Source organism: Kogia breviceps, chromosome 4 (assembly GCF_026419965.1).
Source record: "Kogia breviceps isolate mKogBre1 chromosome 4, mKogBre1 haplotype 1, whole genome shotgun sequence".
NCBI classification, from domain to species: domain Eukaryota; kingdom Metazoa; phylum Chordata; class Mammalia; order Artiodactyla; family Physeteridae; genus Kogia; species Kogia breviceps.
Window position 1 is genome coordinate 129,612,023 of NC_081313.1, and position 12,932 is coordinate 129,624,954.

At 50.0% G+C, this 12,932-nt stretch overlaps 1 protein-coding gene across 2 annotated transcripts in view; it reads left to right on the forward strand.

Moving 5' to 3' along the window:
• The first annotated feature begins 3,530 nt into the window (after window positions 1-3,530).
• ZNF496 (zinc finger protein 496) overlaps window positions 3,531-12,932 on the forward strand; it is a 39,929-nt gene continuing 30,527 nt past the window's right edge. Inside the window, exons 1-5 of one of the 2 annotated variants that reach the window (XM_059061703.2) lie at window positions 3,531-3,766; window positions 3,884-4,109; window positions 5,548-5,662; window positions 6,009-6,435; window positions 6,848-7,031. In XM_059061703.2, coding sequence (XP_058917686.1) covers window positions 6,046-6,435; window positions 6,848-7,031 — 574 coding nt within the window. In that variant the 5' untranslated portion in view covers window positions 3,531-3,766; window positions 3,884-4,109; window positions 5,548-5,662; window positions 6,009-6,045. The remainder of the gene's footprint in view (window positions 3,767-3,883; window positions 4,110-5,547; window positions 5,663-6,008; window positions 6,436-6,847; window positions 7,032-12,932) is intronic. The other variant, XM_059061702.2, reaches the window with a different exon arrangement.

Below are 12,932 nucleotides of genomic sequence, written 5' to 3' on the forward strand. Positions count from 1 at the left end.
CAAACTCATCTTTGTCTCCTAACGCCTTCCCAGAAACCTGCTTTGCAGTCTCCTAGGCAGACCCTCCAATCACCCAACTGGGGCCAAAACTATAGCCGTTTCTCACTCCTTTGACACCCAGCAGCACACCATGGGAGAAATCACCACTGTTCACCAGCTGATTCTGGAATGGACCATGTCCTGCCTGCATTTCTGTGGCTGCTTCCAACATGGCCTCTGCCTCCTCCATCCAGCTCCAATCTGTTCTGCACAGTGATCACGTAAAATCAAAGTCCCATCAGGCCATGCCCTCACTTGAAACCCTCTAAATGTAATATCCACAGTCACTCCATTCCAGCCTCCCATTTCTCCAGGGGGGGGAGACAAGCCTCCTGCTTTAGGGCCTTTGCACATGCTGTTCCCTCTGCTGGAATGTTCTTTCTGCACACCTCTGTTCAGTTTGCCCTCCACCTGCTCTCTCCTCAAATGTTATCGTCTCATGAAGGTCCTACCTGACCACCCCAGCAGGATCCTTCTTAGTCTGTTTTATTTTTTTCATGCCATCTATCATCTGATTCCCCTTCCAGCTTCTAAAAGCCAGGATCTTCTGTCCACTATGGTCTCCCCAAGGTTGAAACAAATGGTGGCACACAGCGAGCCTTTCATAAAAATATACACAATCAGCAACATAATATAAACCAAATGAAATGTATACATTAACCATGAGATGGCTCGATGGTCCTTGAGCAGCATTGACATTGAGGGTTCTCTTTCTGTTGCTTCACTAGTGGTATCTGTCACAATGCCCTCTCGTGTCAAGGAAAACGCCTTCCCATGGCCTTCAGTTGTTTCCCCACCTCCACCCGGAGCTGACAACCAGTGAGCGCTTGCTCACTGGCTGCCTCACTGTGCTTCCACAACTTTAGGGCCTTTGCTCTCATGGTGGCTTCCGCCTGGGGCCCTGATCTCACCCAGGCTTGGGCTTGACCAACTCCCTCATCTCAGATGTCACAATCACAATGGAACCTGCCCTGATCTCTTTAATACTGTGACTGTCACCAGCCCATCCCCAGCAACCCTGTTACCTGATGCTGCTCCACTTTCTTTTTCCTCTGCAGCATGGATCAAACATAGCAGATCATGTTATTGATTTTGCTAACTGCCCGCCCTGCCCCTCTCACCCATCCCCTCAGCCAGTTGTGTTCACAGATGCACCCTGAGAACCTGGAATGGAGCCTAGCATAATGAATGCCTAGCAGGTACTCAGTACACATTTGTTGAACGATCGAATGGCCCAGGACATTTAACGAGGTAGACAGCATCATCCTTTTTCTGGATGAGGAAACTGAGGCGCAGAAAGGTTAAGTATACCTGAGATCACCTGGTTAGGAACTGATGAGGCAGGTTTTAACCCAGGTGCTCTGACTCATAAGCCCTGTGCTAAGTGAAATGCAGAATAAACACAAAGCTTCAATGAGATAACAGTGTACAGGGAGGTGTCGCGTCAGGGGAAGGAACTGGACAGGGCAGGGAGGATTGATCTGATGCTGTGTGCTAGGAATTTCTGGGCCCTGCATTTTACCTGCTTTAGAACTGCAGTGGGCAGAACTGTGAGCACAAATTACCAACACTCAACAGGTAGTTCTCTGCCCAGTCACAGGGCTGGGAACCCAGGCAGAGGATCTGGACTTTTATTTATTTATTTATTTATTTTTGCGGTACGCGGGCCTCTCACTGTTGGGGCCTCTCCCGTTGCGGAGCACAGGCTCCGACGCACAGGCTCAGCAGCCATGGCTCACGGGCCTAGCCGCTCCGCGGCATGTGGGATCTTCCCGGACCGGGACACAAACCCATGTCCCCTGCATCGGCAGGCGGGCTCTCAACCACTGTGCCACCCGGGAAGCCCACAGGATCTGGGCTTTTAGAGCAGGCTGTGCTATTTGCCAAAGTATCTTAGTCGGACCTGCCTTGGCGAATCCTTGCTTCTTCCCCAGCTTCTCCTCCAGGCCATGGTGCCTGGCTGGTGTTCCTGAGAAGGGGGTGCACATGAATCCTGTTAATGCTGAGTCAAGTTAAGTCTGAAGGGGGTGGTTCCCACTTGTATCTGCAGGTTCCAGGTAAGAACTCTGGGTGGCCCGGCCTGCATCTGGCTTTATTTGGGGGAACAATCACTTTACACAAAAATGAGCTTTACTCCTTTGCTTTGATCCATCACCTGCAAAAGTCACAGAATCCAAGCATACGGCAGATGGTGGCTCCCAGTAACTCCCCTACTCAGGAGTGATTATTCATAATTGAGAGGAAGAAACAAAAGGCTCCCAAGTCCAAGGAATAAGGAAAGCAACACTGCTAAGAAATCCCGTTCCTCAGTCCATCCACCTCTTTCCCACCTGCTCAACCAGGCCACTTTCTTTCAGGGAACTGGTATTGTCCTACTTGATCTGAGAAAAATCATTTATCTGCAGTAGTGTATCACCTCTAGTAGATGTAGACATTTCTTTGCCTTCTTCCGTGGGAGAATCCAACTTCAGTGCCAGATGAAGAAAGAGGAGGGTTGGTGGGAATCAGGCCTGCTCAGGGACCTGGTACATGCTTGCTCCCAAACCCAAGAATCTGTAAGATTAAGGACCCCAGGAAGACCCCTCTGAGCCTTTGAGCTATGTTCAACATAGGGCAGTCGCAAGGAGCCCTATCTAGAGGTCCAGAGGCCCTAATTCTTCTTGCCCCTCACGGCCCCTGGACTTCAAGTCAAAGTCCCTTAACCTGTCCCTCGGCCTCAGTGTGAACAGCTAGCTACACCCTACACTGAAGGGAGCAATAAGCACTCCGACCACCCACTGGGGGCCGGGATTGACCTAAGTCCCTCTGCGCACTCCCCGGAGTTGTCCTGAAGGGATGTGTAATGGCAGCTGTGAAAGTCCACAAACCCCCCCAAAAGCCGGAGCTTACACCTTGGGCATCCGATAGACGACGAATCGGGGAGGTGAGTCTTACTTCCTCCAGTCCTCCTCGTCTCTTCAGCGGCCGCGGGCCGGACCTAGAGGAGGGGTTTGGGCTGTAAGGGGGTTGGACCTGCCAGGGCGCGGGGTGCGGGGTGGTCACACCGGGATTCTGAAATGTAGCGGCCCACTGTGCGCGGCAGCCTTCTTCCTCCGCTCCCCCTCCCAATTCCTGCATTCAGCCTCGGCTCCAGGATCGTCCCTTCCGGGCGTCCCCAAGCCCGTGTGGGAGTCCGAAGGGGTAGGACAGCGAAGAGAGGAGCCCCCAGGCCAACCTTCCCACACCGGCGGCCGTCCACGGCAGGACGCACCCGCGCGAGCCCTCCTGCTGACCGTGTTCTCTGTCCTCCCGCTCCGCCACCCGCCTCCAGGCGCGGTCCCAGCTGAGCCTTCGACGACCCGGCCTCCCGCCCCGCCTCGACGCGCGCCCCCCGCGCGAGCCCGCGGGGAGGCAGGGCAGAGGCGGTGTGGTTGACCCACAAAGCCCCCGGCCAAGCTCCTAGGCCGGGGCGCGAGCGAAGCGGAGCGGGGCGTGGCAGGGCGGGGCGCGCCGGCCGGGCCGGGCCGGGCCGGGCCGGGGGTGTCGGATGTCACCCCCAGCGCACACCTCGGCCGGGGGGCGGAGGAGCGAACCACTGAGATGCGGAGACCTCCCCGGTCCTAGAGCGGAGCAGGAAGTGTCCCAGGGGAGGGAGCCGGAGGGCTTCGGCCTTTCCTTTCCTCCGCGTCCGGCGGGCTCCGGAGGCGGTCAGGCCTGCACGGCCCGCCAACTGGGACGCGGCGCGGCGGTGAGTGCGGCCCAGGCGGCCCAGGCTTCTGTGGCCCGCGCGCCCTGCCTCGCTTCCAGGAGCCGTGCGGTGAGTCTCCGGGGAGGGGGATAAGACAACACAAATGTTGTTTTTCAGGCGCCTCCATTTGCTACCATTTCTTCCCTCCTAAGCGGAGCCGTGGTTTTCTGGATGAGCAGGAGACGGGGACTCGGCTAGCCAGGGACGGAGTGGCCTCTGCAGAGAACCCGCCTCAGGAAGCACACCCGGGGGACCGGGCTGGAAGGATGAGGAGCTGCTGCCGCAGACTTCCGCCGCAGGAGGGATTTGAGTTAGACGCAGGGAAGGAGTTCCAGGCTGTGAGGTGAGGAGCCGGGAACTGGGTAAAGTGGAGGTGGATGTGTGTGTATGTGTAGGGAGGGAAAGGAAGAGAGGGAAAAGGGAGAGAGATCTGGAGCGAGGAAAGGCTTGCCCTTTTTCCTGGCATAAAATGCCCATCCCCGCCTCTTTCTGCTGATCCAGCTCTGTTCCTCCGCCTAGAGCTTCTTTGAGCATGCCCCGCCCCCCTGTGGGATCCTCTTGGGACCAACGTTAATTCATTCATCATACATCATTTCTGAGACTCCTATGTGCCAGGTGCTAGGGTGACAGGAACACGGCTGTCTGGTTAGGGATGATGGGCAGAGCCTAGAGCCAGATGCCCTAGAGCGGTCATCTGAGTACTGACTGAGGGTGGGGCACAGGTTGGGTGCAGACCTGAGGAACCTAGAGGCCCTGCAGGTGTGTGATGGCTGAGTTCATGGAACGTGGCAAGTGAGTAAGGCTGAGATTGGGTGTCAGATGCAGGAGCAGACACTGGAGGAAATCCGGAGGCGGGGCAAGCCGTAGTGTGTCCAGCCAGATACCCTCAGGGTCCTTTTATGCCAGTCTGTATTTGTTTTTATGTTGGAAAGCAAAGAGGTATAGAGATTTGGAGTTTTCTGATTGCCATTCAGTGGCTTTGTTGTTTTTCTGTGAAGAACACTTGTCTTCCTGTGAAATGGGAATGAGGCCTGCGTTTTGCATGGAACCCTTGCGGGGTGGGGGCACTGAGCTGTTGAGAGTAAGGTGCTGGCATGCTGGGGAGCCTCATAAACCTGCTGAGGAGGGCAAGTGACCATGCCCAAGGATCTCAGAGGCCTTATGGTGGCGGGGGTGGGGGGACGATTGTGTGCGACCTCATGTGCCATTCGTTTTCCCTGGGTCCCATAGTTTTGAGTAGTGGCTGCTACTCTCTGATGTCGCTCTGTATGTGTTCACTGGGGAGGTGGAAGGGCCCCTGAGCCCCACCCTGCAGATGTGGAGGCTGTGCCATGAGTGCCCAACCTCTGTTCTGCCTGAGAAAGGTCTGTGAGGTGTGTGTGGTTTTCTTCATTGTGGTTTGAAGAGAAGAGAAGGCAAGATGGGTGGAGGCCAGGTGGAAGGTCCAGACATCGTTAAACATATGCTAAAGTTTACTATTCAGACTTTAGTGAGTTGGGTGGAAGTTCATCTGAAAGCACTGATGTTTTTAAATACATAATGTTATTTTTCTGTAAGAAACACAGGATGTGACTGCCTCTTGACTTTCTCCATCTCTTGTCTGGGGATCTTCTAGGCTGTCTGCTTTATTCCCTGCTTCCCAGTGCATATTCCACTGAGCAAGGCCAATTCTCAGTCTGTGTTGGTCTAGCACTGATCCTCAACCCTAGCCACCAGCAGGATGAATTTCCTGGATCAGCTTTTAAGACTTTTCCTGTACATGTCTGTCTTTGTCCTTCTAGCTCATTTTGTAAAGGTCTCAAGGGCAAGGACGGTGACTTTGGCTCTGAAGCCTCAAGATAGCGGCCTTCTCAGCTCGTCTTTCAGGTCCTTTCCAGGAGGACCTGGACACCGAAGGTACCACAGAGCGTTAATTACATCTCTCTCATGCATGCGGCCCTGTTGGTCTCCTGGGATGCTTGGAATGCCAGTGCCACGTTGAAATGCCACTGATTTTCTCCTGGACTCCCTGCCTTGTTTGTCCAGTCACCCAGTTAGGGGAATCAAAATGATGCTTTTGGGAATGGGGTCATTCCTTCTCTCCCTTTGTGTAAGGATCATCCACACTGACACTTCTCACGTGTCCCAGGGCTTCTCCCAAGGGCTGGTCTCTGTGGGCTTTTTCACTTTTCCCATCACCACCCCCAAAAAACTACTGCAGGAGACCAGAACATTGAAGCCAGTGATTTCTGTTTGGAAATAGGGTCGTCTTCTGCTGCTGACCCCCATCAAATCCCATCATGCCCACAGCCCTGTGCCCCCGAGTCTTGGCTCCGAAGGAAAGTGAGGCGCCCAGGAAAATGAGGAGCCCACCAGGAGAGAACCCTAGCCCCCAGGGTGAGCTTCCCAGCCCCGAGTCCTCCCGCCGCCTCTTCCGACGTTTCTGCTACCAGGAGGCGGCGGGCCCCCGAGAGGCCCTGCACCGCCTCTGGGACCTGTGCCGGGGCTGGCTGCGGCCTGAAAGGCACACCAAGGAGCAAATTCTGGAGCTGCTGGTGCTGGAGCAGTTTCTGGCCATCCTTCCCCGGGAGATCCAGAGCTGGGTGCGGGCCCAGGAACCTGAGAGTGGCGATCAGGCTGTGGCTGCTGTGGAGGCACTGGAACGAGAGCCGGGGAGACCCTGGCAGTGGGTGAGCAGAGCGGGCTGGGCTGGGCTGGCTGGGAGGATGGGAAGGGAGAGGGAGAGAGTGGGGCTGGGCAGCAGGTGTGGAAAGGGTGGCCACCTTGTGCTTTGATGGTTTGGTGGGGTCACGCGTCCCCTGGCCAGGGCTGAGGAATTCCATCTAGAGCTATGTGCTTCGGTTATGCCCACGTTGAAGTTTGGTTTCCTAAAAAAGCAGATTCCATTCCCTAAAGGCCCTAATTGGTGGCATGGTTATGTTACCCCCCCCTTTATAGCCCCACACAAGGCTGGGACTGAGCTTCTAGTGGTAGAGTCAACAGTCAGCAGGCCCGGGGAGGGAGGGGTTTGCCCAGTTGCTGGTCCTCATCTGGCCAGGGACCTCTCCACCGAGCTCTGAAAAGCCCTCTCTGGGATTGCAGCTCAAGCACTGTGAAGACCCCGTGGTGATTGACGATGGGGACAGCCCTCCAGACCAGGAGCAGGAGCGGCTGCCAGCAGAACCCCAGAGTGACCTTGCAAAGAGCCAGGACGCCCAGCCCATGGCCCTGGCTCAGGGCCCCGGGCTTCCAAGCAGACTCTCGGGCCAGCTCAGCGGGGACCCAGGTAGGGAGCCCAAGGGAGTGGGGAAGGGGTATTTTGTACCTAGTCCTGTGGACTTGGAAGTAGCCCTTGACATTTTTAGTTCTCTCCTTCCCCCTAAGTAGCCTGGAACCATTTTCTGCGTCTGGTTCTTCCCTAGAGCAATTCAATCAGAATCTCATGAGAGTATCCTCTTCATGGGTGCCAGGTCTTCCCAGAGGGACCTCTGCTATGGGTAGGTGTTTTTGAGGCTGCATCATTTTGTCTCTTTGAGGGCGCACCTCTGGGCTTTGTTGGTCTGGGGGCAGCTGTGCACCGTCGCTGTCCCAGTAGGGCCTGTGTGGGGAACTGAGCCATGGCCATGTCCTCTTGTCTCTCTGAACCTCTCTTTCCCCAGCCAAACAACTTCTGCTCTCATGATTGTTATAATATTGAAAAGAAATATAAAAATGCTTCCTAGGGGATAGGGTGATATCTTCAGGACTTGGAGCATGGATGTTGGCTAGCCATGTCTGAATATCTGTACAAAGTGCACTAATGGCCACAGGCAGGTGGCTTTGGCAGCAGACACACTTGGCTTTGGATCCTCCAGGTATGACCCGGGGCATGCTTCTAAACTCTGCAAGCCTCAGTTTCCTGGTCTGTCCAGTGGAGATAATCTCAATAAAGTCTGTCACATGAAATTTTGGTTTCCCAGTACATATAAAATTTGTGTTTACACTGTAGTCTATTAAGTGTCCAATAGCATTATGTCTAAAAAAAATCAATGTACATACTTAATTGAAAATATTTTTTTGCTGACTATCATATGAGCCTTCAGCATGATGAAATCTTTTTGCTGGTGAAGGGTCTTGCCTCCATGCTGATGGCTGCTGACTGATCAGGATGGTGGTTGCTGAAGGTTGGGGTGACTGGCAATTTCTTAAAATAAGACCACAGGGGCTCTCCTGGTGGCACAGTGGTTGAGAGTCCGCCTGCCGATGCAGGGGATACGGGTTCATGTCCCGGTCCGGGAAGATCCTATGTGCTGCGGAGCAGCTGGGCCCGTGAGCTGTGGCCACTGAGCCTGTGCGTCCAGAGCCTGTGCTCCACAGCGGGAGAGGCCACAACAGTGAGAGGCCCGCGTACTGCAAAAAAAATAATAATTAAATAAATAAATAAATAAATAAATAAATATATATATATATATATATATATATATATATATATATATATGACCACAATGAAGTTTGCCTCATCGATTGAATGGTTCCTTTCACGAACAATTTCTCTGTAGCATGTAATGCTGTTTTATAGCATTTTACCCACAGAACTTCTTTCCTTTTAAAATTGGAGTCAGTCCTCTCAAACTCTGCCATTGCTTTATCAACTAAGTTCATATAATATTCTAAATCCTTTGTTGTCACTTCAGTAGTCTTCACAACATCTTCACCAGGAGTAGACTCCATCTCAAACCACTTTCTTTACTCATCCGTAAGAAGCAACTCCTCTTCCATTCAACTTTTATCATGAGATTGTCACAATTCAGTCACATCTTCAAGCTCCACTTCCAATTCTGTTCTCTTTGCTGTTTCCACCACATCTGCAGTTTCTTCCTCTACTCAAGTCTTGAACCTCTTAAAGTTATCCATGAGGATTGGTATCACCTTCCTTCAAACTTCTGTTAATGTTGATATTTTGATCTCTTCCCATGAATGTTCTTCTTTTTTTTTTTTCTTTTTTTTTCTGGCTGTGCCGCGCAGCTTGTGGGATCTTAGTTCCCCAACCGGAGATTGAACCTGGGCCCTGGCAGTGAAAGCACCGAGTCCTAACCAGTGGACTGCCAGGGAAGTCCCGTGAATGTTCTTACTGGCATCTAGAACGGTGAATCCTTTCCAGGAGATTTTCAGTTTACTTTGTCCAGATCCATCAGAAGAATCACTGTGTATGGCAGCTGTTGCCATGTGAAATGTATTTCTTAAATGATAAGACTTGAAATTTGAAACTACTCTTTGACCTGTGGGCTTCAGAATGGATGTTATGTTAGCAGGCATGAAAACAATGTTAATCTCATACATCTCATCAGGGAGCTCTTGGGTGACTAGTCAAAAAGCACTACTATTTTGAAAGGAATCTTTTTTTTCTGAGCAGTAGATCTCAACAGTGGGCTTAAAATATTCAGTAAACCATATTGTAACCAGATGTGCTGTCATCTAGGCTTTGTTCCATTTATAGAGCACAGGCAGAGTAGATTTAGCATAATTCTTAAGGGAAGTTTTAGGAGTTTTGGAATTGTAAATGAGCACTGGTTTCAACTTATAGTCACCAAATGCATTAGCACCTAACAAGAGAGTCAGCCTGACATTTGAAGCATTGAAGCCAGGCATTGCCTTCTCTCTAGCTCTGATAGTCCTAGGTGGCACCTTCTTCCAATATAAGGCTATTTTGTCTAAACTGAAAATCTGTTGTGCAGTGTACCCACCTTCATTTAATGATCTTGTCTAAATCTTCTGGATGACTGGCTGCTTTACCTTGGATTTTTATGTTATGGAGACTGGCTTTTTCCCTTAAACCTTGTGAACCAACCTCTGCTAGCTTCAAACTTTTCATTTTCAGCTTCCTCACCTCTCTCAGCCTTAATAGATTGAAGAGAACTAGGGCCTTGTTCTGGATTAGGTTTTCGCTTAAGGGAATGTTGTGGCTGGTTTGATCTCTCCTGACCACTAAAACTTTCACCATATCAGCAATAAGGCTGTTTTGCTTTCTTGTGTGTTCATTGGAGTAGCACTTTTAATTTCTTTCAATAACTTTTTGTTTGCATTTGCAGCTTGGCTGTTGGTGCAAGAGGCCTAGCTTTCAGCCTATCTCAGCTTTTGACATGCCTTCCTCACTAAGCTTAATTATTTCTGTCTTTTGATTTAAAGTGAGAGGTATGCGGCTCTTCCTTTCATGTGAACACTTAGAGGCTATTGTAGGGTTATTAACTGGCCTGATTTCAGTAATGTGTCTCACAGACTAGAGAGGCCCGAGGAGAGGGAGAGAAATGTGGGAGCCATTGGAATACACACAACATTTATCAGTTAAGTTTGTTGTCTTATATGGGCATGGTTTACAGCACCCCAAAACAATTAAAATAGTAACATTAAAGATCATTAACAATTACAATAGTAACATTAACACTGATCACAGATTACCGTAACAAATACAATAATGGAAAAGTTTGAAATATTATAAGAATTACCAAAATGTGACACAGAAACATGAAGTGAGCAAATTCTGTTGGGAAAATGGTGCCAGTAGGCTTGTTTGATGCAAGGTTGCCACAAACCTTCAGTTTTTCAAAAAAGTAATATCTGCAGAGTGCAATAAAATGAGGTATGCCTGGATACTCATAAAATACTGAACAGGGGGCCTGAACTGCCCATGATTTGTTTTTGTTTGTTTGTTTGTTTGTTTTTTTGCTGTGCTGTGCAGCATGCGGGATCTTAGTTCCCTGACCAGGGATCAAACTTGTACCCTCTGCAGTGGAATCACGGAGTCCTAACCACTGGACAACCAAGGAATTCCTGCCCATGATTTCTAGTTGAAGTAATTAATCATCATGGAAAGAAGTGGTGCTCTCAGCTTGAAGGAAGTGACCTGTAGTGTGTGAGGGTTAGTTTGGGCAGACTTGTGCTACAGTTGTGCTACAGTTATAGATAGAAAAAGAAAGTATGAGGAGACCAGGAATGCGTTCTTATGATTCACAGAAGTTGTCCTTGTCATTGTAATAAGTTTTCAGTTTTTAAAAGTTACATACTACATTTTTTTATATGTGAAACTGTACTGATTTCTGTACAAGTCAAATTCACACTCCAGCCTCTCCTTGGTTAAAAGTCAAGACAGATGTGCTAGTTTGTTTGGGCTGCCATAATAAAGTCCCACAGACTGGGCAGCTTAAACAACAGAAATTTATTGTCTCACAGTTTTGAAGGCTGGAAGTCCTAGATCAAGGTATCAGCAGAGTTGGTTTCTCCTAAGATCTGATTCTCCTTGGCTTCTAGACAGCCATCTTCTCCCTGTTTCCTCACATGGTCTTCCCTCTGTGTGTCTGTGTCCTAATCTCCTCATATTATAAGAGCATCAGGCATATTGGATTAGGGCTCACCCCAATTACCTCATTGTAACTTAATTATCTCTTGAAAAGCCCAATGTCCAAATCTAGTCCCATTCTGAGGTACTGGGGGTTGGGACTTCAACATATGAATTTGGCAGGGATGCAATTCAGCCCATAACCACAGGCATGAGAAACAACCATTTGCCCAAATAAACAATGCACGTGCAAGCAGCCTGGGTTACGCAGGTTGATGATGGCCATGACAGGACCCTGAGGAGGAGGAGGAGGTGCTTCAGGAACTGTAGCAGCCTCCTCACTTCCTGGTGAAGTTCTGAGATAATCCAGCTACCATGGATGGGCTTTGGGTCAAAAGCCCATTTCCTTCCATTTCCTTGAGCAATAATGAATGGACAAAGTAGGCATGATGAGTTAGCTATTAAGAACACCTTAGGGCTTCCCTGGTGGCGCAGTGGTTGAGAGTCCGCCTACCGATGCAGGGGACTCGGGTTCGTGCCCCGGTCCGGAAAGATCCCACATGCCGCGGAGCGGCTGGGCCCGTGAGCCATGGCCGCTGCGCCTGCGCGTCTGGAGCCTGTGCTCCGCAACGGGAGAGGCCACAACAGTGAGAGGCCTGCGTACCGCAAAAAAAAAAAAAAACACCACCTTAAACGTTCAGGTGATTTATCATTGGGAAGCACTTCCAGTAAAAGCCATATAATTCCTAATCTTGAAGCTTTTCCCCAAAATATAGATTTTGTTTAGAGGCTGAAAGCTTTCCAAAGTAATCTTTAAAGCGTCAATGTGCTCATTTATAATGGTGAAAGATAGGGTAGGGCTGTGTTTTATACCCCGGAAGGTGGTAGGTATGAGAGCAGAATTAAAACATGCCTTCCTCAAATCCATGCCCACCTAGCGTGATCTTCTGGCAGCAGAGTGATGAGGCTGCCTTCTCCTCACACACCCCCACCCAAATGTCACTGCTGGTCTGAGCTGGCTCCTGTCTCAGGCTGTTGTTCCAAATAGCCACACCTGCCCCTGCTGTTTGCTGACAACTTTATGTCCCAGGTGTGAAAGGTGAGGAACACGGGCTTCTAATGTTAGCTTTGACACTGATTTCACATTATGAGCTGTGGTTTAACCTCCCAGATTTTCTCCAAACTGCAGCTTATTCTGTGAAAGGAGTACCTTTTGAAACAGCTCATTGTGACATGGCTGCACCATGGGCCAGGTATGCGGCTCACTTCTTGCAGACGCCTGGGCATGTGCTGGTCAGGGGAGAGAAATCAGTTGAGAATGTAGCAGAGGCCCTTGGTAGCCCAAGACAAGGGAGAGTGAGATGATCCCAGTACTACAGTGTGTACACAGTTTTGAGTGATGGTGGTTGGACACTGTGGAAAGTGCTCTTCCAGGAGCATCTGATAGAGATAATAGTCTTTCTTAAAGAGCTTTGCAATTTATAAACTTATAAATGTATAAATTTATATGACACTGGAGTCCCACAATAATCTTAATTGGTAACAGCTCTCACTGACCCCTTTTACTCCATGGAGCTTTAACCTTCCTTTCCCTTGTATTGTGGATAATACAGCTGAGGTCCCTGGACCTGCAGGGAGTCACATAGCTAGTTGGTGGCAGAGCCAGCTGGAACCCAGGCATTCCGTTACTGCCACCACTGACATGTCTGAAAGCAAAGTGACAGAAATCCTTATTTTGCAAGTGCTTTTTGTTTTTTAAACTTAAATTATTTATTTATTGGCTATGCTAGGTCTTTGTTGTTGCACGCGGTCTTTCTCTAGTTGCAGCGAGCGGGGGCTACTCTTCATTGTGATTTGTGGTGGCTTCTCTTGTTG